This window comes from Schistocerca nitens, chromosome 7, assembly GCF_023898315.1.
Source record: "Schistocerca nitens isolate TAMUIC-IGC-003100 chromosome 7, iqSchNite1.1, whole genome shotgun sequence".
In the NCBI taxonomy this organism is placed as follows: Eukaryota; Metazoa; Arthropoda; class Insecta; order Orthoptera; family Acrididae; genus Schistocerca; species Schistocerca nitens.
The window spans coordinates 173,260,506-173,284,558 of NC_064620.1; the positions used below are offsets into that span (position 1 = coordinate 173,260,506).

General features: G+C 40.3%; 1 protein-coding gene across 1 annotated transcript in view; it reads left to right on the forward strand.

Moving 5' to 3' along the window:
- The window catches only part of LOC126195523 (neural-cadherin-like), a 390,552-nt gene that overhangs the window by 202,655 nt on the left and 163,844 nt on the right, over nt 1-24,053 (forward strand). The window contains exons 7-11 of the mRNA XM_049934150.1: nt 6,727-6,899; nt 6,993-7,142; nt 7,268-7,573; nt 7,649-7,922; nt 18,000-18,208. Of these exons, the coding sequence (XP_049790107.1) occupies nt 6,727-6,899; nt 6,993-7,142; nt 7,268-7,573; nt 7,649-7,922; nt 18,000-18,208 (1,112 nt within the window). The remainder of the gene's footprint in view (nt 1-6,726; nt 6,900-6,992; nt 7,143-7,267; nt 7,574-7,648; nt 7,923-17,999; nt 18,209-24,053) is intronic.

Sequence of the window (24,053 nt, forward strand, 5' to 3'; positions counted from 1 at the left end):
GCTGCATGAAAAGCATTATTCAACATGGTGGCGTTGTTGTCAGGGTTCCTCCAAGCCATAATCCATAAGTAGCAGTCGTCCACTGCAGTAATAGCCATTGGGCAGCCTGAGCAAGGCATATTATCGACAGTTCCTGTCTCTCTGTACCTCCTCCATGTCCGAACAACATTGCTTTGGTTCACTCCAAGATGCCTGGACACTTCTCTTGTTGAGAGCCCTTCCTGGCACAAAATAACAATGCAGACACAATCGAACCATGGTATTGACATTCTAGGCATGGTTGAACTACAGACAACACAAGCTGTGTACCTCCTTCCTGGTGGAATGACGAATTGATCAGCTGTCGGACCCCCTCCGACTAATAGGCACTGCTCATGCATGGTTGTTTACATCTTTGGGCGAGTTTAGTTACATCTCTGAACAGTCAAAGGGACTGTGTCTGTGATATACACTCCTGGAAATGGAAAAAAGAACACATTGACACCGGTGTGTCAGACCCACCATATTTGCTCCGGACACTGCGAGAGGGCTGTACAAGCAATGATCACACGCACGGCACAGCGGACACACCAGGAACCGCGGTGTTGGCCGTCGAATGGCGCTAGCTGCGCAGCATTTGTGCACCGCCGCCGTCAGTGTCACCCAGTTTGCCATGGCATACGGAGCTCCATCGCAGTCTTTAACACTGGTAGCATGCCGCGACAGCGTGGACATGAACCGTATGTGCAGTTGACGGACTTTGAGCGAGGGCGTATAGTGGGCATGCAGGAGGCCGGGTGGACGTACCGCCGAATTGCTCAACACGTGGGGCGTGAGGTCTCCACAGTACATCGATGTTGTCGCCAGTGGTCGGCGGAAGATGCACGTGCCCGTCGACCTGGGACCGGACCGCAGCGACGCACGGATGCACACCAAGACCGTAGGATCCTACGCAGTGCCGTAGGGGACCGCACCGCCACTTCCCAGCAAATTAGGGACACTGTTGCTCCTGGGGTATCGGCGAGGACCATTCGCAACCGTCTCCATGAAGCTGGGCTACGGTCCCGCACACCGTTAGGCCGTCTTCCGCTCACGCCCCAACATCGTGCAGCCCGCCTCCAGTGATGTCGCGACAGGCGTGAATGGAGGGACGAATGGAGACGTGTCGTCTTCAGCGATGAGAGTCGCTTCTGCCTTGGTGCCAATGATGGTCGTATGCGTGTTTGGCGCCGTGCAGGTGAGCGCCACAATCAGGACTGCATACGACCGAGGCACATAGGGCCAACACCCGGCATCATGGTGTGGGGAGCGATCTCCTACACTGGCCGTACACCACTGGTGATCGTCGAGGGGACACTGAATAGTGCACGGTACATCCAAACTGTCATCGAACCCATCGTTCTACCATTCCTAGACCGGCAAGGGAACTTGCTGTTCCAACAGGACAATGCACGTCCGCATGTATCCCGTGCCACCCAACGTGCTCTAGAAGGTGTAAGTCAACTACCCTGGCCAGCAAGTTCTCCGGATCTGTCCCCCATTGAGCATGTTTGGGACTGGATGAAGCGTCATCTCACGCGGTCTGCACGTCCAGCACGAACGCTGGTCCAACTGAGGCGCCAGGTGGAAATGGCATGGCAAGCCGTTCCACAGGACTACATCCAGCATCTCTACGATCGTCTCCATGGGAGAATAGCAGCCTGCATTGCTGCGAAAGGTGGATATACACTGTACTAGTGCCGACATTGTGCATGCTCTGTTGCCTGTGTCTATGTGCCTGTGGTTCTGTCAGTGTGATCATGTGATGTATCTGACCCCAGGAATGTGTCAATAAAGTTTCCCCTTCCTGGGACAATGAATTCACGGTGTTCTTATTTCAATTTCCAGGACTGTAATATCCACAGGCAATGTCTATCTTCAGGAGTTCTGGGAACCAGAGTGATACAAAACCTTTTTTGATGTGTGTATTTCCATCATGAGTGGGGTTCCCAACTAACTGTTCTAGGTAGTTTTCAGAGAAGGTATTCGGTAATGTTTCATAAGAGTCTTATCAGGCCCACCGCTAATAAAACTGTAATTTTCCCAGTTAACTGTTGGATGATTAAAGTCTCCACCAATGATTACAGTATGATTGGGGAACTTATGCACAAATGAACTGTAAGTTTTCTCACCGGCCACAGTGGCTGAGCGGTTCTAGGCGCTTCAGTCTGGAACTGCGTGACTGCTAAGGTCGCAGGTTCGAATCTGCCTCGGGCATGGATGTGTGTGATGTCCATAGGTTAGTTAGGTTTAAGTAGTTCTAAGTTCTAGGGGACTGATCACCTCAGATGTTAAGTCCCATAGTGCTCATAGCCATCAGAACCATTTTTGTTGGTTTTCTCTTAAGCTTTGATTACATCAGGAGATGAGTCTGGTGCATGATAGAAGATTTTATGCCCACCTCTGATACTGAGTCTTGCCCAAACAATCTCACATGCCACTGCAATTTTTATCTCAGTGGATTTGAGTTTTTGAGTTTCTTGTCTACTATGACAAATACACCACCTCCATTTCCCATTTGCCTATTGTTTCAATATATACTTATAATTTCCCTAAAAATAAATACAATGCTGTGCTCCAAATATACGTTCTCAGAAATTTATGTTCGACAGTAGTAGAACTGGCCAGGAATGCCACCTTTGCCAGTGCTAGTCTGCTTTTTATGTCGTCCTTATTCTGTTGATAATGGGTTATTTTGCTGCTGTGATTGCAGAATTCCTTAACTTTGTCCACTTCATGATCCCCAATTCTGATGCATTTTATTCACTTTAGCCCTGGAAAAATCAGTTTTTGATCTCTCTCTCTCTCTCTCTCTCTCTCTCTCTCTCTCACTCACTCTCATCACACACACACACACACACACACACACACACACACACACACACACACACAAAGAGAGAGAGAGAGAGAGAGATACATATGTAATAATAACAGAGGCTTTTCCAATATACTTCTCCAAAGTGCTAAATCACAAATGACATAATTGAGCTGTACACTTGGCTTAAAAATATTAGTAATCTTCCAAAGACTCTCTGTGACATTTCTGTCAGTCCTCTCTCATTTCTGCTACCCAGCAGTAAGATCTTCTCTGTCTTCTTTACATTTTCCTTCAAGGTTTTTACTTGCAGCTTATACCCTGTACCATCAGTCGGCTTCTCAACTTGTTGATTTGTCTGTATGCCCTTGTCAACAGTTTCACAGCTCTTCAGCTATTGGAGATAGCTAGACTGAAGCTATCAGGATTGGAGCTTCTCCTAAATCTTTTCACTTATTTGCAAGGCTTCACTCTAATGCAGTCTTCTGACCTACCGGTAGATCTAAAATTACTACTGCAAGCTGCAGCTTGCTATTGTACTAACTCTTCTTGAGCTGCTGCCAAATCAGCTCAAAGTTTCAAGATTATCTGCCCTTTTGCCAACAAAGGTATTTTGTAACATAGTGATAACCACTGGATCTTCAGAAATTGCCAGTATCATTCCTCATGTATGTGGTACATGCAATATCCCATACAAAAATAAAGTTGACATTTCTCACACTGATTTCCATCCCTGACAGTTCTGTGGCAGTGTGCACACTAGTCCATTTTGGCAGTAAACTTATGCTTTGGAATTAAGTTAATGATGCCAGATCAGTGATAGATAATGGCTAAGGGTTTTCTAAATCAGATTTTCGATAAAATTGTTTGGAAAAGAGAACTATTTAGTATAATTTCATAACATAAATTAACTGTAGGTTTTGAGCTTAAATACCTTGAGTAATGAGATAAAAGTGAAAATTATTCACAAAAGAGTACTTTATTTACAAAAGAAAACTAAATTTATTTACATATGATCATTTTTACATCATTTGTAAGAGCAGTTGATTGGTTCTAAAGAGCCTCTTAAGGAAGGTTCTATGGTAGATGAAAACATTAACAACCCCAAAAGAAGGATTATTTTTAAGACGACCTCAGGATCTGTCTTACATGTTGATATCTGCCAACTTGGATTTAGATTGCATTTCTTCTTTGGGTCAAGTGGTCCCTTATGAGACAGTTGGCTGTAACAAAACCATTCTCTTATTGTGTTTGGTAGATTCCATCTTGACTGAGTATTTCTGGCACATGGAAGACATCAAAGTTATTTTATGACATGCACACAGCCACAGACACACTCAGTACTGATTACTTTATACTACACATTACCGTTACTGCCTAACTGCTCACGTTACAGATTTTTAGGTTCACAAAAATCTTTCATAGATGAGCAAATGGCTGATTTCTGTCCCTATTCTCAACCAGCATTCACGCTCTGATTGCCTGATGACTGACTGACTTACTAACAAAAAACACTCATGTAAAACAGAAGGCATGCTCACAATTTAACAACAGAAATTATGTTTTATAAGTGCATTCAGTCATGATGTTTTGTACATGAAATGGAAACCAAAGGCTATTATACTTAACAAATTAATTACCATTGCTTTTGGTGTTAATACCTCTCAACTACCACAAAAATTGATTACCTCTGTAGTTATGGCATGGGCATTGTGTAACTCCATTAATCGATTTTAATTGACCAGAGTACACTGTCCTGCCCCTTTGGTTGACTCATTCAGTACTACTCTCTGCAGTACACCTGTCCTTCCATTTCTCTTATGATGATGAGCAATTTTAGAGACATATTAGTATTATTTAACAGTGTATGACCAACTCATACTTACATTCTACCAAGCATTATGGTTCTCTGTGGGTGCTCAGGTCTCATACTATGTCCAAACTATTGTAATTTCAACAACTTCTTTTTACCACTAAATATGCTTTTCTTTTCTCTTCACCTTTTACTTGTTACCTTTCTTGTCCACATAACAATAGCATTCCAAAAATCTTGCAAGTGCAAACATAAAATGTGATGCATAGGCAAAAGAAATTTTTGTGACATAAGCCCCAGACTTTTCCACAATAAGCTACACTCCTGGAAATGGAAAAAAGAACACATTGACACCGGTGTGTCAGACCCACCATACTTGCTCCGGACACTGCGAGAGGGCTGTACAAGCAATGATCCCACGCACGGCACAGCGGACACACCAGGAACCGCGGTGTTGGCCGTCGAATGGCGCTAGCTGCGCAGCATTTGTGCACCGCCGCCGTCAGTGTCAGCCAGTTTGCCGTGGCATACGGAGCTCCATCGCAGTCTTTAACACTGGTAGCATGCCGCGACAGTGTGGACGTGAACCGTATGTGCAGTTGACGGACTTTGAGCGAGGGCGTATAGTGGGCATGCGGGAGAACGGGTGGTCGTACCGCCGAATTGCTCAACATGTGGGGCGTGAGGTCTCCACAGTACATCGATGTTGTCGCCAGTGGTCGGCGGAAGGTGCACGTGCCCGTCGACCTGGGACCGGACCGCAGTGACGCACGGATGCATGCCAAGACCGTAGGATCCTACGCAGTGCCGTAGGGGACCGCACCGCCACTTCCCAGCAAATTAGGGACACTGTTGCTCCTGGGGTATCAGCGAGGACCATTCGCAACCGTCTCCATGAAGCTGGGCTACGGTCCCGCACACCGTTAGGCCGTCTTCCGCTCACGCCCCAACATCGTGCAGCCCGCCTCCAGTGGTGTCGCAACAGGCGTGAATGGAGGGACGAATGGAGACGTGTCGTCTTCAGCGATGAGAGTCGCTTCTGCCTTGGTGCCAATGATGGTCGTATGCGTGTTTGGCGCCGTGCAGGTGAGCGCCACAATCAGGACTGCATACGACCGAGGCACACAGGGCCAACACCCAGCATCATGGTGTGGAGAGCGATCTCCTACACTGGCCGTACACCACTGGTGATCGTCGAGGGGACACTGAATAGTGCACGGTACATCCAAACCATCATCAAACCCATCGTTCTATCATTCCTAGACCGGCAAGGGAACTTGCTGTTCCAACAGGACAATGCACGTCCGCATGTATCCCGTGCCACCCAACGTGCTCTAGAAGGTGTAAGTCAACTACCCTGGCCAGCAAGATCTCCGGATCTCCGGATCTGTCCCCCATTGAGCATGTTTGCGACTGGATGAAGCGTCGTCTCACGCGGTCTGCACGTCCAGCACGAACGCTGGTCCAACTGAGGCGCCAGGTGGAAATGGCATGGCAAGCCGTTCCACAGGACTACATCCAGCATCTCTACAATCGTCTCCATGGGAGAATAGCAGCCTGCATTACTGCGAAAGGTGGATATACACTGTACTAGTGCCGAAATTGTGCATGCTCTGTTGCCTGTGTCTATGTGCCTGTGGTTCTGTCAGTGTGATCATGTGATGTATCTGACCCCAGGAATGTGTCAATAAAGTTTCCCCTTCCGGGACAATGAATTCATGGTGTTCTTATTTCAATTTCCAGGAGTGTATATCTTTGTTATTTGAAGAGTTTCTCTAACTTCCAACTAGTTTTATTTATGTGTAATTTTAGATGTCTTGTAAATGTCAGCAAGGTCACTGAACCCTGTCTTTTATATTTGTATAAATCTGATAGCCAGATGAAACAAGTGCTCTTAATTGCAGTAATTCTTGTTTGTAAAAGTAAAATGAAATGGTTACAATGGTTATTCTATATCTACATTTACACTCCACTATCCGTCTGGTATTACAAATATTTTACATGTTTGATATAACCGCCCTCATACAGCATTTATAGTTTTAAAATTCACAGTTCTTTGTGTATTATTCTTTCTCGACAGGAACAGGAACTGTTTCTATCCTGGTTAAAGATGTTAATGACATGCCACCTGAGTTTGCAAAGACTGAATGGATTGCAGAAGTAGATGAGACAGAGGGATTAACTGTATCCAAAAACACTATTCTGACTGTTACTGCTCATGATCAGGATGAAGTAAGCTCTTTCCAGTACAAGGTACCATTCATTGCAGATGTCCTCATACAGATTTCTGTAGTATGCGAATATAGACATCAGAAATTAAAGTCATGTCAGTGAATCATTTCTCAGGTTGTTGAGAACAGTGGCTACGGTTCTGACAAATTCACACTAATTGGGAATAACGATGGAACTGCCTCACTGAAAGCAGTCAAGCCACTTGATTATGAAGAAGAAAAACAGAACAATTATTTTAGATTCAAAATACAAGTTACTGACAAGGTGTGTAACTTTGTTATTTATTGATGAGCTTTTCTGTGATTGGTCTCTTAACCTGGTGTAAAAATAAGTTCTTTATTTATAAGTTTTATACATTTCATTACTATACTGCCTTTATTTATTTTAAGGAGAGGGATAATGATACTGAAGGGTATCACACCAGATATGCTTGGGTAACAATAAAACTAAGAGATATTAATGACAATGAGCCAACCTTCCAAAATCACAGGCTTGAAGTATTTATAGAAGAAAAAGCCAGTATTAATACTCGTTTAGCTACATTTAGAGCAACTGATGCTGATAAAGGAGGGAAAAGTAAAATTAATTACCAGATTCAACGCTCGTCCGATCCTAGGAGACATTTCAGGATAGATCAACATGGAACTGTTTACCTTCAACGTAAGCTAGACAGAGAAACTATGCCCAGACACCAGGTAATAACTTTGTTGTGATATTTTTTGCCATTTATTGTATTTTCTGTGATCAAACATGATTTTTCTTTTGTGTAGATACAAATACTGGCAATTGATGATGGAACTCCACCAAAAACAGTGACAGCAACTTTGAGTGTAACAGTGAAAGATGTCAATGACAATGCACCAGTGTTTCAACACAATTACCAGGCTGTCATTCATGAAAATACTCCACCAGGAAAAATTTTAGAAGTTTTTGCAACTGATGAGGATGACAGTCATGTAGGTAATGGTCCACCGTTCACATTTCGAATGGCTGCAGATGCAGATGATATCATCAAGTCATCATTTCACCTTGAAAATTATCACTGTAAGTTAACTCTTCTATATAACTTATATGAACATTTATAAAATACCATTTTTATAAGTAACTTAAATTTCCAATTGTTAGCAGTAAGAAACTATTCTAAAGACTTCAGGAAAACCACATGTTAATCTTTGTTGTTGTTTGAGATCCATATGAACTTGAAAAACACACACACATTTTAAAAAATCATCTTACTAAACAAGATAAGTTTTAGTAGTGATGATGTACAGGAAGTCTGAACAGAAAGATGAGTACATCAAATCAGGAAAAGAGGAAGGCAGCAAGGGGAAGAAGCCCATAAGATAGAGATTTAATTGCCCCTCAGCAAAACAGTGCATCTGTAAAGAAAGACAGGTTTGATTTTATAATCTGTTATCTTAACATTGAAGGAGTAACGGGTAAAGAATTTATTGTCAATGACTTTGGATTAGAAAATAAGTTTGATATCTTTTGTTTAAGTGTACACTGGGCTAGTGAGAGTGAACTTACATTTATTAAATTTGATAATTATAATCTAGCCAGTAGCTACTGCAGAAAATTGCATTTAAGAGGTAGTGTGGCAATATATGTTAACAAGTCACTTAGCGGTACAGTCAATAGATTAGATCTAGATTTTCTGTGTGATGAACAAAACTTTGAAGCTGCTGGTGTAGTAATAGACAGTTTTAAGTTAGTTGTAATTTCCCTATACAGGTCACCAAGGGTATAACCAATGTATGTTTAGAAAAACTGGACCTGCTGTTACATGTACTTACAGATACTAGATGGATACATGATGATATTGTGATAGTTGGAGATGTGAATGCTGAATTCGATGTTACAACACAACAACATACTGTCACTGAACTCCAAAACCTACTAAGACAGTGCAACTTATATTCAGTCAATAACAAGCCTACAAGAGAACATGCATGTCTTGACAATATTTTTGTAAATTTTAAAACAACAGAAGAATCATGTTTTGTGACAGTATTTCCATATTCTGATCATGATTCAGTATCTTTAAATTATGCAAGTAGGTTCCCTCTTGATAAGTGTAATGTAAATAAGCCTGTCCCAGAAGTTGTGGTCACTAGACCAGTCACATATGAGAAAATTGACAGGTTTCGTATATCCCTTTCTAACAGAGATTGGTTTGGCCTGTGTTATGATGAGACACATTATACTCTAAGCAATTATCTGCCAGCAAATGTACTATTTGATAGGTTTCTTAAAGCATTTTTGGGACACTTTAATGACTGCATTCCAATAAAGAAATGCAAAGTAACTGACAGAGTCCTAAAAGTAAAAGTTCCAAATAGACAAAATACATGGTATACAAAACAGCTGTCTACTATGAAAAATCAAGTTATGTTGTTGTACAATATTTATAAAAATCTGAAAACCAACCATGCTAAATTAGCCTATGTTAGATCTAGGAATGAGTACAAAAAAGCAATTGTGGAAGCCAAACAAGCACACAATCTCAGAAGTAATGAGAAATCCACCAATAAGTGCAAAGCAGCATGGACACGAATAAATAGTGTCACCAAAGCTAAAAGAAGTGACAAAATTAGTATCTCTCCCCAGGAATTTAATGACTTTTTTATTAAGTCAGTTGAGGAAGTGGGAAGTGCTATAATTAAACCTGAAATCAGCTCATCACAGTTACTGTCAAAAATTATTGCTAGGTCATCAACAAACACAAGTACCTTCAATTTTTCTGAGGTCTCACCAGGTTTTGTGTTAAGAATAGTGAAGCAGTTAAAATCATCAGACAGTGTAGACATATATGACCTGTCTTGTAACATGCTGAAGAAAGTAATAGACTGTATAGTGTACCCCCTAACATATTGTATAAACAAGTGTATACTGGAGGGTTTTTTCCCTGATGAGCTTAAACTGTGTAGGGTAGCTCCAGTACATAAAAAAGGAAATATAAATTCTGTCTCAAGTTACAGGCCAATATCCATAGTCCCAGCTTTTTCAAAAGTTCTAGAATGCATAATTTACCAACAATTATCTGTTTACTTTGATAACATAGGATTAATAAGTGGATCACAGTATGGCTTTAGGAAAAACCTGTCAACCATTGATGCCATAGACAATGTTGTTAAATACATCCATCAAGTATTTGAAGCTAAATGCTTTGCTCAAGTGACTTTTTGTGACCTAAGGAAAGTCTTTGACTGTGTAGAACATACACTACTACTCGAAAAAATGGACTTTTATGGTGTTAAAGGTAACAGCCTGAACCAATTAAGATCATATTTACAAAACCGTAAGCAAGCCATCTGTGTTGGGAAAGAAATGTCCAGGATAAAACAAGTTAAGGTAGTTGTTCCGCAGGGATCCGTGCTGGGCCCTTTCCTTTTACTAATAATGATAAATGACTTGCCATCATTTATTAAATCCATAACAGTACTCTATGCTGAACAGCAGTAATGATCTTAATAGCCTTAAAACATGTGTTACAGAGACAATTGAGCAAGCTTCACTCTGGTTTAAAGCAAATGGGCTCTTGCTTAATGAAAGCAAAACCCAGCAGATGGTATTTAGTTTAAAGGACAAGTTTCCATCAGATGATCCTAGTTGTGTTAAATTTTTGGGGATATATTTGGATGATAAACTTTCTTGGAATCCACATATTAAGTATATTAGTGGTAAATTGTCTGGAGTAATCAATTTGTTAAGGCGATTAATGCACTGTGTACCTAAAAATTATGTTAGAGTATCTTACTACTCATTTGCAAAGTATCATATCCTATGGTATTATTTTATGGGGAAACTCCACTTGTGTGCATGATATACTATTGCTGCAAAAGAAAGCTATTAGGATAATTACAGGCTCACCATACAAGGCTCATTGTAAACCTTTGTTTACTCAACAAAAAATCATGACAGTAATAAACCTATATATTTATAATGTTTTAATCTACACAAAAAAGAACTTACCTAAAGTAAAACGCAGGGCAAATATACATTGTTACAACACTAGGACAAACAGCTGTATCTATACGCCCTACCACAGACTGTCAAAATCAGTTAACAGTTATGAACTTACGGGCCACAAATTATTTAACAAACTTCCACAAGCTATACAAAATTGACCAGAGCAACAATACAAACAAACACTTTATAACTGGTTAGTTGTAAACCCATTCTACAATATAAAGGATTTCATAACCTGTGATATTAAACTGTAACGTTATTAACAATTCCGTTCTTTTATAGCATGTACTGTATTGTATTATGTGTATGACTTTTTCTATTGCTATAATGGCTTAAAGACAATCAAATTATTATTATTACTATTATTATTAAGAGTAGAAAAGCACATGAACACATAAATGTACAATTTTAAGGATATTGAATATGAAATGAAGATAATGGTAAAATAAATTGAATAACTAATACAGTGATTTGATGTCTTTGACAAAAGTGAGGATGTGACAGTCAAAAAACCTCATGTACGTATTTTTATCTTTGCAGGAGAGCTATTGTGTCAGTTGTACCCCTTTAGTGTGAGTGCACATAATCAAATAGTGCATGATGCAAGTGCCTCCACAGCCAGTCTAGAGAGGTCGCCTTACAACCTGGACAGACAGTGCAACAAGCAATATGTTCTGTGTACAACAGTGCAATACGAGCCAAGCACAGTGGGGCTCTCAGCCTCACTGATGTTTACTTACTTATTGTATCACATATGATACTGTATGTTGATGTGCTCTGTAGTCATGAGACTTTGTACTGTTACCCACTTCATTCAGTGGTATTGTGAAGCTCCTCATGTGGAAACAGAATAAAACTTCACAGTGCTACTTCCAATATTGTGTCTGTACAATGTTACAAGATACTTGGCAATGGGGATGGAATTCTACTCTACATGTTTTGTTTGTTGGTTTGATGTGCTGCCAACATAATAGTGGAAGAAATTCTTTAATCTCCTCTTGAACAACAGTGAGCTCTCACCGATCAGCAGCAGACTCTCTCATGGCACTAAACAATCTGCCAGCCTTGTTGATGCGCCGGTTTCTGCCACCATTGATGCAACTGCCACTGTTTCCTCCACATAATGATTATGTGGAAGATTGGGATGCATATGGAAAACACCTTCAGCAAAATTTTCAAGCTTTTGTAGGTGCCAATCCCAATTTGTGTAAGGCTTTATTTTTGGCATTGATTTCTCCTTGTGTTAATCACCTTTAGTGTCAGTTAGCTCCTCTTCAGGAACCTGCCAGTCTCTCTTTTGATGAAATTTGTCAGTTGTCTCAAATTATCATTGCAAACTTACTCATGTAATTGATAATTATCATTGCAAATGTACTCATGTTATTGCTGCTTGTGATGAGTTCTACTGTTGACAAAAGTAGCCACAACAATTGTACAGAGCTTGGGCAGCAGAACTTCGTGAGCTTATCCATCATCAGCCCACTGGAACTCGTATGCTGATTCAGTGAATGAATGAATGAATGAATGAAATTTTATTGTCGTTTAGCTATTACAGCAATTGACAAAGTCAAGTTACACATATACAAGTTATACAGCATATATACATGGGTTAAAGATCAATATGTGACATAAGTTTTACATAAAATACAATATTTAAAATGAAATAATATGAAAACATTGCATCATAACTGATTCAGTTAAAGAAATTATGCTACACTCTCCAAATCGGTACCACTATGATATTTTACAGTCGTAAAATTCCTGAAGTGAGTAGTATGGGTTTGCAGCTAACCAACTGAACAATTTGTCTTTAAATACATAAAATGGAGCTTCTACCCATTCTAGTGGCAAATTATTAAACATCTTCATACCCACCACTTCGTAGCTGTTCAATGACTTGGATAATCTGTAGTAAGGTATGTCAAGATTGCTACTATTCCTGGTTCCATGAAAGTGTACATCTCTTCTACGCTGGTATTCTGATAAGTTGCTCTTTATATGCAGTAGGGCAGTGTAAATATACATGTTTATCACAGTTAATATTTTTAAGTCGATAAACAGTGGTTTGCAATGGGCCAGTTTATCACTGTTTGTGATAATTCGAATTACTTTCTTCTGAAGTACCAGAATGTCCTGAAGGTGTGAGCTATTGCCCCATATTAAAAGCCCATAAGATATAATACTTTGAAAAAAAGCAAAGTAGGCTGATCTTACATAGGCCGCAGGTACATGGTTTATTAAATTCTTTAACAAATACACCACTCTAGACAGCCTTGCACTAATGTATTTAATATGTGGCTCCCAAGTCAGTTTAGTATCTATAACAATACCTAAGAACTTAACACTATTCTTGAAGTCTTCTGCTGGCGGATCTCTCAAACTAAATACAATCTTTTGAGTTTTACTTTCATTAAGCAGGAACCCATTAGCTCGGAACCAGACTGATGCCTGTGATATTGTGTCATTTGCCACAGTTTGGAGCATATCAATGTCTGAGCTGATATTGAAAAAAGTGGTATCATCTGCATAGAGAACGGAGTGAGTATTTATGCAGGATGGTAGATCATTTGTCATTAGGATAAATAGCAGAGGTCCTAATACTGAGCCTTGTGGCACACCGCACTTAACTTCAGCTAGCTGTGATCTCTGTTTACCAATACAAACAATTTGTCTACGGTTGCTGAGGAAAGATTCAAAAATGTTGTCGACTTCACTGTTTGTGATTCCGTAATAAACTAGTTTGTTGAGGAGTGAAATATGCTCCACAGAATCGAAGGCTTTGCTCAGATCACAAAATGTAGCCTGAGCAAAATTTTTTTCTTTCATAAGCATTAAGCACTTTTTTAATCAGGGAGTCAATGGCATGGACTGTGGATTTGCCCTTCCTAAAGCCAAATTGTACCGGAGTAATAATGTTATTACATGTCAGATAATCACACAACTGGGAGTAGATGATGGATTCCAAAACTTTAGATAAAATAGGTGTCAGGGATATTGGGCGATAGCTAGATGGGCAATTTTTGTCTCCTTTCTTTCATAAGCATTAAGCACTTTTTTAATCAGGGAGTCAATGGCATGGACTGTGGATTTGCCCTTCCTAAAGCCAAATTGTACCGGAGTAATAATGTTATTACATGTCAGATAATCACACAACTGGGAGTAGATGATGGATTCCAAAACTTTAGATAAAATAGGTGTCAGGGATATTGGGCGATAGCTAGATGGGCAATTTTTGTCTCCTTCTGGGAATACTCCTTCAATTAGACATCTATTTATACATTTAGTAAGAGGATATACTATGTAGCCAATTATCTTTTTTAACATATTACAAGAAATACCATATATATCTTCACTATCAGAGGGTCTAAAGTTATTTACAAGAGTTAAAACAACATCTGGTGTGACCTCTGTTAAAAGGAATTTATCGTTCAGGGTGTAGTCTACATTATGGTATTTAATGAGATCAACAACAGTCTCTTGTGGCCTCACAATGCTTTCCCTAATTTGGTTAACAGATTTTATACAGTAGTTATTAAATTCGTCTGCTGAAATTACTACCTCAACTTTCTGCTTGGTTTGTTATGCTATAATATGCCTGGTCCCTGATAGGGAAATTCGTGAATGTGTGTTACAATGTGAAAAATCCCCCTCTCACAGATGTTCTGAACATTTCTCAGTCTTTTGAAGTATCTAGCACATTACGAAATCACATAGAAGCATGTTGTGAAATAGCTGCCATTGCTTCCTCTACTCCTCGATTGGCATCGTTAGCTTTGATTGGTATTGCTAGCTCATGGGGGAAGATGACATCACGGCTGAGCAACCTCAGGCTCCATGCTGGATGAGCAGTGCTGTGCCAAGCAGCAGTCAGCATCACAACAGCAGCCATGTGTTCCTCTTCTGTCCTGCCCTTATGGTTTTGTTCAACATGAGCACACAGCATGCCCAAAGCATTGGGCGATGTGCAACTGTTCTCAGCTCTCAACCTCCTTCACTGAACATCAACATGGATGTGAACAGTATTTCCCAAGTGATGGTAGCCCCAAACAGTTTTTACATTGAAATAGATATGGTGTGGACAAGATGTTCAAAATGTAAGGGGACACGGAGAGCAATTACTTTGTTAAATTCTCAAACCTATGTGGATCTTGGAGCACAGGCATTGTACCCTGTCTCTCGTTAGTTACAACAAACAACAAATACCTATATCAGGACAGTTTCCTACTTCTGTAGCTACACTGAAAACTTATTTGGATCAGACACCTTCAATATTTTTGAGCTCTCTATTTCTGATAAAGTGCACCCGTTATCAGATCAAGTTCTGTATCAACAACTGGATGCTCTCTGCTCAGAATATTCCTTCCTGCATTCAGAAGTTTTAGGTTGTGCTACCAATTTGAAGGTATACATCACAATGAAACCAATGGTGCACCTCTGCTTTTTCATGCTCACTCAGTCCCAGTAGTTTTACGGAAGTAAGTCAAATTGGAACTAGATCAACTTATGTCCCTGGGTGTTACCATGCCTATCTTCTCAAGTGAATAGTCTACTTCATTGGTAATTGTCAAAAAACTGAACAACAACCTTCAGTTCTGTGGTGTTTTTAAAGTGTCTGTAAATTCACAGTCTGTTATTAGCACCTACCCCTTACCCTGTCAGGATGAACTCTTCATATGTCTTTTACAGGGGCCACTATTTTTCCAAAATAAACTCGTCAGAAGCCTCTCCTCAGAGTCTTTTGCAGCGGCATGGCTGGTTAAATTCTTCTTCATTTTCAAGCCACCTCAATTCCAATTTTATTGAATGCAAAACTGAGAAGATTTTATTTTGTCAGAAGCCTACTTACAGTTGCCTCTGGGTGATGATGTCAAACATGTTCTCACAGTGAATATCTCCTTCAATACCAATGCCTGCCATTTGGTGCAGCTAGTGTCCTTGCCATTCCCCAACAATTTTTGGAGCAGCTCACAGCCTCCAAGCTCTTACAAAAAAAATTTCTGCAGAAATTCTCTTGGTTACTCTCAGTTCTGACAATGGATGTCAGTTCCTATCCCAGGCATTTCATGATTTCTCTGTGTTCCTCTACCTTTTACCCCTAATCTAATGGGGAAGCCGAGTCCACAGTTCACACATTTAAGACCCAGATAAAAAAATATGTGCAGAACTTTCCCCACCAAGGTGTCATTACTGTTTTTTGTGATGGCCTACCAGATGACACCAATTGATTCCCATAGCCTGCTGAGCTTCTCCATGGACACCAGCCGCAGACGCTGATCCACCTCCTTCATCCTGTTCTCACCTGCCTCCAAATTCTACTGTACCACATTTTACGCCAGCAACAGCATTGTGGACAAATGGTTTTGACCAGCAACTCCACTGGTTATCAGTAACCATCATGCATCAGAATGGCCACTGTGTCTACACTCTCTGAATGGAAGACTGTGAGATCTGGCACCATAAAAATCAACTTCAAGTCCAGGTGGACACGCACCTACCAGCCCTGACCACACCACAGCCTTCACTGGTGCCCCAGTCAGAGGTGCCACCTATCTACAAGTGTTCCAGCCTCAATTTCCACCTGTGTCAGTGCCGCCTGATAAGCCTACAATATGACAGCCTCTGGCAGCAGCTCTGGTTCCCCTCCAGCTGATGGACACATGCCTCTCTGGTTCGATGTCTCCTGTATGGCCTCATCCTGTGGCAGAGTCACCTCCACTTCCCCACCACCCTTGGATGTTGCCATGGATTCCAGCTATACTGCCTGTTGCCAGTCCGCCAGGATGGAGGATAGGGGGCAGGTGAGTTGGGATGCTACTCACTCTGACCACTTTCACCCATATTCCAAGGTCTCTGCTGACCAGGAATTGCTCTCCCCTCTCGCCTCTATGGACATGGGCACCATCTCCAAATCACAACCAGTGTGCTTGTGGAGTATTCTGGGGAAAAAATTGTTCCACTTCTTGCCATCACATGAAAGTATAGCACTTTAAGCAGTCAGAACGCAAAATGTTTCCTGTTTTGACAACAGTATGCTGTTTGTCACTTGATGACATGTTTTGATTTCTTTTGTGAAGTGGCTGTTGGTGTAAATAAACTATCATCTTCTGATGTGCCCTAGACTTTGGAGTGTACTACAGTTCAGTGTGTCACCACAACTTTCTTCTTAAAATAGTAAGAAAAACTATGGAGGCTTTGGTACTGGTGGCAGAAGCAGTTTAAGGAAACTTTTCATGTCTCAAAATAATCATTAATAATGTACAAAGTTTTATCAAAAAGTTTCAGATTTGGTGCTCAAAATACCTCAACTCTTTTCTTTTCTCTATTGGTTATCCAAAACTATCCTTCTTTTAGCAAAGTGAAACAGATGTAATGTGACTTAATGCACAGTAGAGGAAAAATGCCCTGGTTATCACTACATTTTTTCTAGACTTTAGCCAATTTCAAATGAGCCTCTGTTAAAACACCTAGACCCAGCTATCAAACCAATTTTCTTCAGAGTAAAAGAAACATAGCACATTATCAGAAAATTATAGACTTGAGGCAATCAGAAACAGAGAGAAGAGCAAGCTTTGAAAAATCTCAAATCCAAACGTGAAGTATGGGAAGAAGAGATTCAGTCCTAACAGTAAGCTGTACCAGAAGACAGATGAAGTGATAGAATTGAGTAGATGGAGAAGTTCATAGTTTATCCACATTTACTGAGCATGGAGTGGGGTACAGTAAGAAAAAGGGAATGTACAAGTTGCTCATATCAAGGAAGGCAAAACCAAAAATTTGTTTGGTTGTTGTGAAATAATCTGGTCAAGACAGATATAAAAAAACTGATGTACATAATGTACACAGATAAATTCACATGGCAAGTGAAAATGTCTTAACAACTATATATTTTTGAAACTGTACAATTTTTAGTAGTTAGATACAAATTCTTTTGGATTTGTGACATATACCAACCTGCAAACTAGAGAGAAACAGTTATATTCTACGTGTCATGTCTGAGTTTCTTCTCAGTTGGTTTTAATTTTTAAGACAGGTTATCATGGATTATAAGATATAAATAGCATACATAACAGTGAAATAAATTAACTGCTGACCTTGTTCACTCTACTTGGAAATCTTTCTTCTGCTTATCATCCACAAATCTTGTTGCAGCTGGAGCTAATAGTAATGGCTCAGCAGTTATATCATCTCTGTCATCCTTTGACAGAGAAATGCAAAAGATATATTTAATTCCAATACTCATTACGGACTCTGGTTCTCCTGCAATGTCTGCAACATCAACACTCACAGTCATAATTGGTGATGAAAATGATAATTACATGGCACCTGGATACAAGGAAATTCTTGTTTATAATTACATGGTAAGTAATTACCAAAACTGCTCTTCACACACACACACACACACATTTATTAGTGTTGCTTGTATTTTGACAATATAGTCATGCAAAAGTGATTAGTATTTGTACTTAAATGTGGTATAAAATCAAAGTCATATTCTGCTCTCTTATAAGCTGTAAACAGTGATTCTTAAATGTAAACAGTGATAAATGAAAGCTCCTGCTCTATTCTGAGAAGATAATTCTAAGAAAGAATAACCATTTTAATACTTGTCTCATTCCAAATTATTGTTACAGTAATCATTTTATTACATAAAACTGACATGCGATGTAAAATATGATTAAAGTTGCAAATACTAAAAACCAGGAGGACATGGAATACAGAGGAAAATATCTGCTAGGTTAATTGTTACTGGTGAAGGTTCAACTGGAGAAATGGCCCTAAGAGGATAAACACTTTTGAACTGAATCTTACAGTCTTCCACAGAGGTGGGCTAGTAGAATAAACGAGCATGCTGGATCAGGAATTAAACCTCGAACATTACCTTTCATGGGCAATGATCTTACTGATGGATGTATCTAGACATGTTTCAGGATACACCTATCTCTCTCTCTCTCTCTCTCTCTCTCTCTCTCTCTCTCTTGTGTGTGAAGTTTCAAAGGTAGGAGGGAGACGTACTGGCAGAAACAAAGCTGTGGAAGTTAGGAGAGAGGTACTGGCTAAAGTAAAGGTAGGTCATGAGCCATGAATGGATAGCTCAGTCAGTGAGAGCTTTACCCATTAGAGACCACACTCCAGATTCAGATCTTCCTCTGTCACACCATTCTAATTAACCAGGAAGTTTCAAACAATATATTTCTGAATCACAATGTTTTTTTTTCCAAATTTTACCTAACTATAATTGTAATTGATCTCACCAAATAGCAGAAGCATTGAGTTGTTGACAGAGAAAGAGAACAATGGAAACTTGCTACTGTTCAGCAGAAATCCTTTGTTGAGCTGGAGTACACACACACACACACACACACACACACACACACACACACACACACACACACTTGTGCCCTCATAATGCCAGGACTGATTTCAGCATGCAGACAAGGAGAGCAGGGTAGTGGTTGGGGTGGGTAGAGGGAGAAAGAGGCTGGAAGCAGAAAGAGATGTTGGGAATGGGCATCTAGTAGCTTGGAGGAAGGCAACAATTATGCTGGAGAGGAATGTGGGAGGGAGGGGTGGCAGCTGCACCTGTACCTGCATGGGCTAGGCATGTGATACTATGATACTGGAGCCAGTGAGGTACAGCACACAAAGAATATGACATGGATGTGTGGATTGGAAGTGTGTGACAGGACAAAGAAAGGAGAAACTGATGGATAGAAGGTGTGGGGACAGTGGGTTGGTGGAGACTGCCAGAGGGGTCACAGAAGTGAAGCATGCATAGCAAGAAGAGGACCAATCTACATAGTTCAGAAAAGCTGGTTATGGAGAGAAGGGTCCAGATGGCATGGTTCGTGAAGTACCTTCGTAAACCAATCTTTTTATGGACAAGTCAGAGGAAACTGCCCTAGACTCCCAAAACCACAAGACACTTTTCTGGTTCAGGTTCATTAATAATGTCTTCGTGATCTGCACACAGGGCCAAGACACCTCGTCCTCATTCCTCCTCAGTACCTTCTCTCCCATCCATTTTAACTGATCCTCGTCAACCCAAAGTGTGACTTATCTGGATGTTGACCTCCAACTCTCTGATGGTTCCATCCATATCATTGTCTATATAGAAGCCACAAACCACTAACAGCTATCACTCTTTCCACACTAAAAATCACTTCTATACAGAATGACCACCCATGGATAGTGTCTTTGCGCTGATGAGAATTCTTTTGCACAGTACCCTGAAGGTCTCACAAGAACCTTCACAGATGGGCACTAACCCTCTTGTTCCCCTCCCACCCTAGGCCACAAACATATTTCCTGTGCCATATCTTCACACATCTATAATCTTCCCACCACCTGCAAGAATCATCTACAGTGGAATGCCCCTCTCATCATTGAATATTACCCTAGACTGGAGCAACTGAATTATATCCTTTGCCAGAGCTTTGATTGTCTATAATCATGCCTCGAAGTTAGGAATGTCCTACCCAAGATACTTCCCATCTCTCCCAGAGTGGTATTCCATTGCCCATCCTACCTACCTAACATACTGGTCCATCCCTGAGCCACTCCTACTTCCAATCCACTATCGCATGGGTAGTCTACCCATGGAAGACTCATGTTCAAGAGAATGAAAACTTGGTTGTGTTTGGGAGAGTTCCTCTGCTGAGCTAGAGTACAAATCCAGCACTTCCTCTCTAGTCATTCAACAGTCTTCTTCTACCCCATGAGACAGGGCCACCTGTGAAAGAAGCCATGTCATATACCAACTCTGCTGCAATCACTGTGCAGCTTTTTATGTCGGCATAGCAAACAGCTAGGTGTCCACCAGAATGAATGGCCACTGTCAAACTGTGGTGAAGAACAAAGTGAACCATCCAAAGGCACAACATGCTGCTAAGCAAATGGGCTTAAATTCAATAGCTCATTCACAACCTGTGCCATCTGGATCCATCCCTCCAGCATCACCTTCTCTGAACTACTTAGATTAGAGTTATCCTCGCAATATTCCCTTCACTCCCATAAATATCCTGGCCTCACTGTCTACCAACCAACAGTCCCCACATTCTCTACCTCACAGTTCCCCTTTCTCTGTCCTGTCACCATCTCCCAATCCATGTCTTCATGTCACCTTCATCGTTCACCTCACCTCACCAACTCCAGTAACAGTGTATCGCATGCCTAGCTCATGTACTTGCCATCCCTCCCTCATTCCTAGCCATCACAGCTACTGCCTCCCTCTGAATCACCACCTACCCATTTCCAACCCTTCTTCCTGCTTCCCACCTCTTTCTCCCCCTACCCACCCCACCCAACACAACCTTCCCCCATCCTAGTCGTCCTGCCCTACTGCAACCATGGCAGTGTGTCTCTAGTCAGCACAGTGTAGTTGCACACGTGTGTGTGTGTGTGTGTGTGTGTGTGTGTGTGTGTGTGTGTGTGTGTGTGTGTGTGTGTGTTTGTGTGTGTTCTGAAAGGTAGCAGTTTTCATTCTTTTTATGTGTGCCTGCCAGAGACTCAATGCTTCTGCTATTCAATGAATGGTCTCCATTTCCCCGTAATTATTTATATTCCTTACTACACAAAACTGATCTCAGCAGGACTACTGATATCGATAAATAGTGATGAACTGAATTTATCAGATTTTTGATGAATTACCCTCTTAGTTACTGCAGACAGAAGAATTAAGAAAAAGTAAGCTTCTTTTTACAAAGTTTATAAATCATATAAAAGTAGTTTGACAGTGGAGTAACTGTGCTTACTGAGAAGGTACAAACGTTCATTTTAATATCCTCCAGACCATTTATCAATAGTCCTGTGAATTTGTGAATATTGCCACCTGCAACAGAAATCTTGTTTGTGAGTGACAAAACTATATGATGTTCCAAGTATGCATAAATATTTACAACAATCGACATTAAAGAATTTAGACAGGTTAAATTTCATTGACTTCTAGGTAATCAGCAGCAAAGCAATGGCTCTGTTGGATTTTGGTGAGATAGGATGTTGCCCTTGTGGAAGAAACAATTCTGTTGTCACCTGAAATTGCTTAGAGAAACATAACTGGAAATGTCATATGTGAATTTAAACCATGTTCCTCTCAAATATGGATGTGTGTCTTAACCACTATGTAACCTCACTAAAAGGCAAACATAATGATTCATCCTTTAAGAGAAATAATGAAAATATGAAGCACCACTCTGTTGCCAGTTAAACAATCATGCTTCAATCTTTACAGCAGGAATTATCAGTTTAGCTTTTATGTGTTCATCATGAACAAAACTGTTATCTGGAGCAAAAAGACAGAGACACCTCCTCCTGCCATCTTTGTGATCATTTTATTTTATACTATGTATGCCATTTCATTTGTTTGCAGTGAAATTAATTGCACTGAGAATGCAGTCTTGCACCAAGCACTAAGGTTCTAAAGTTACTGTTGAACTTTTTATGGAAACAGGAATTTAAAGATGTAAGCTTAGATTTTGCAGTATGGTTGTTCTTTTAAACTACATTTTTAAATCCCAAAGGCCTTCTCCAGGAAAAGTAATTTTTGTCACTTTTTTCTGGTTCTGCAATAGTCTTGATTTGTGAACACATACAGGGTGTTTGAAAAAGAACTCCCTAGTTTTAAGTATAAATTTAATGGGGAAATTAATGAAAAATTAAAGATGTAAGCTTAGATTTTGCAGTATGGTTGTTCTTTTAAACTACATTTTTAAATCCCAAAGGCCTTCTCCAGGAAAAGTAATTTTTGTCACTTTTTTCTGGTTCTGCAATAGTCTTGATTTGTGAACACATACAGGGTGTTTGAAAAAGAACTCCCTAGTTTTAAGTATAAATTTAATGGGGAAATTAATGAAAAATTAAATCAATGAGTAAATATCATGAAAGAATTCCTTCAAGATATTTTTAATAATAGTAGATGTCAACGTGAGATCACTTTGTTGCTCTGCACACAACGAGATGATGCTCCACTTCTCGCCAAGTATTCACCAAATTTTAGGTGTAACTGTCTCAACTGCCACGATGATTCTTTGCCTTATATGACTTATGTCTCTAATTTTTTCACTGTATACAACATTTTTTATGTGGCTCAAAAAGAAAAAGTGCAGTTGGGTTAAGTCTGGGCTTTGTGGTGGCCATGGTATTGGGCCAGCCCTGCCTATCCACCTTCCTGTAAAGCGAGTGTCAAGAGCAGCACGCACATGGTTACAGCAATGAGGTGGGCTGCCATCTTGTTGGAAAAAACACAAGCCCTTTTTCCTCCTCAATATCGCCCATTTGGGGAGAGACGTACGATGTCAACATTCACAGTAAACATCTCCGTTTGTTTTTTCTACAAAAATGACCAATCATCCAATCTTCCATCAAACTGCATCAGACATTAACTTTGGGAGAGTCATGTTGATGCTGAATAACTTCATGTGGATGCTCTGTCCCCAAAATTCTGCAGTTATGACAATTAACTGTTCCTCTGTAGTGCACTGCATGCACACCTGGACTGAACTGAGGAAACAGAGGAACAAAACAGCTCTGGTGCCATCTCAAGGTCAAGCAGACCTGCCAACAGCAGGGAAGCCAAACTTCAAGAGTTGATGAATGAAAAACCACAAACTAGAATAGTGTATATCACTTTGTACAGATTTTGTGAAAATTGTGCCACTCATCATGTTTCGAGCACATGCGACAATGCATTGACCATTGAACACCTCAGAGTCTCAATTATCAAATTCTTGCAGAGCAGCCATAAATTGAGTTCTAGAAATAAAGCAAATTATGTACACTATACAGATTTCCCAGTGATGTGGCTTTTTTCTACACTTATTACAACCACAAACATTATGATGACCAGATTTGGTTTCGAATCAGATTGTTTTGTGCGAGTAGATACCTCCATGTCTCCATTTCACTGTAAAGAGGAGTGGCATTAACAACATAATCTCTGTCTAAAGTTACAGTCTTTCTTTATCAAGATGGGTGTAAATTATGTAAACAGTGCATACATTCAAGTTTTGAGATATTCACTGGGATGATTGAACATCAGGTTCATAATATGATACCAGTTTGATGTAAACAACTCCATCAGTCCAAAAGAACTGATACAGTCACTACTTGAGAAGAATATGTGATATAATCCATACCTACATGCAAGTCATATCCACACTGTCAAAAGATTTCCATAGAAATGTTAAATATGAACTTTGCCAACATGGA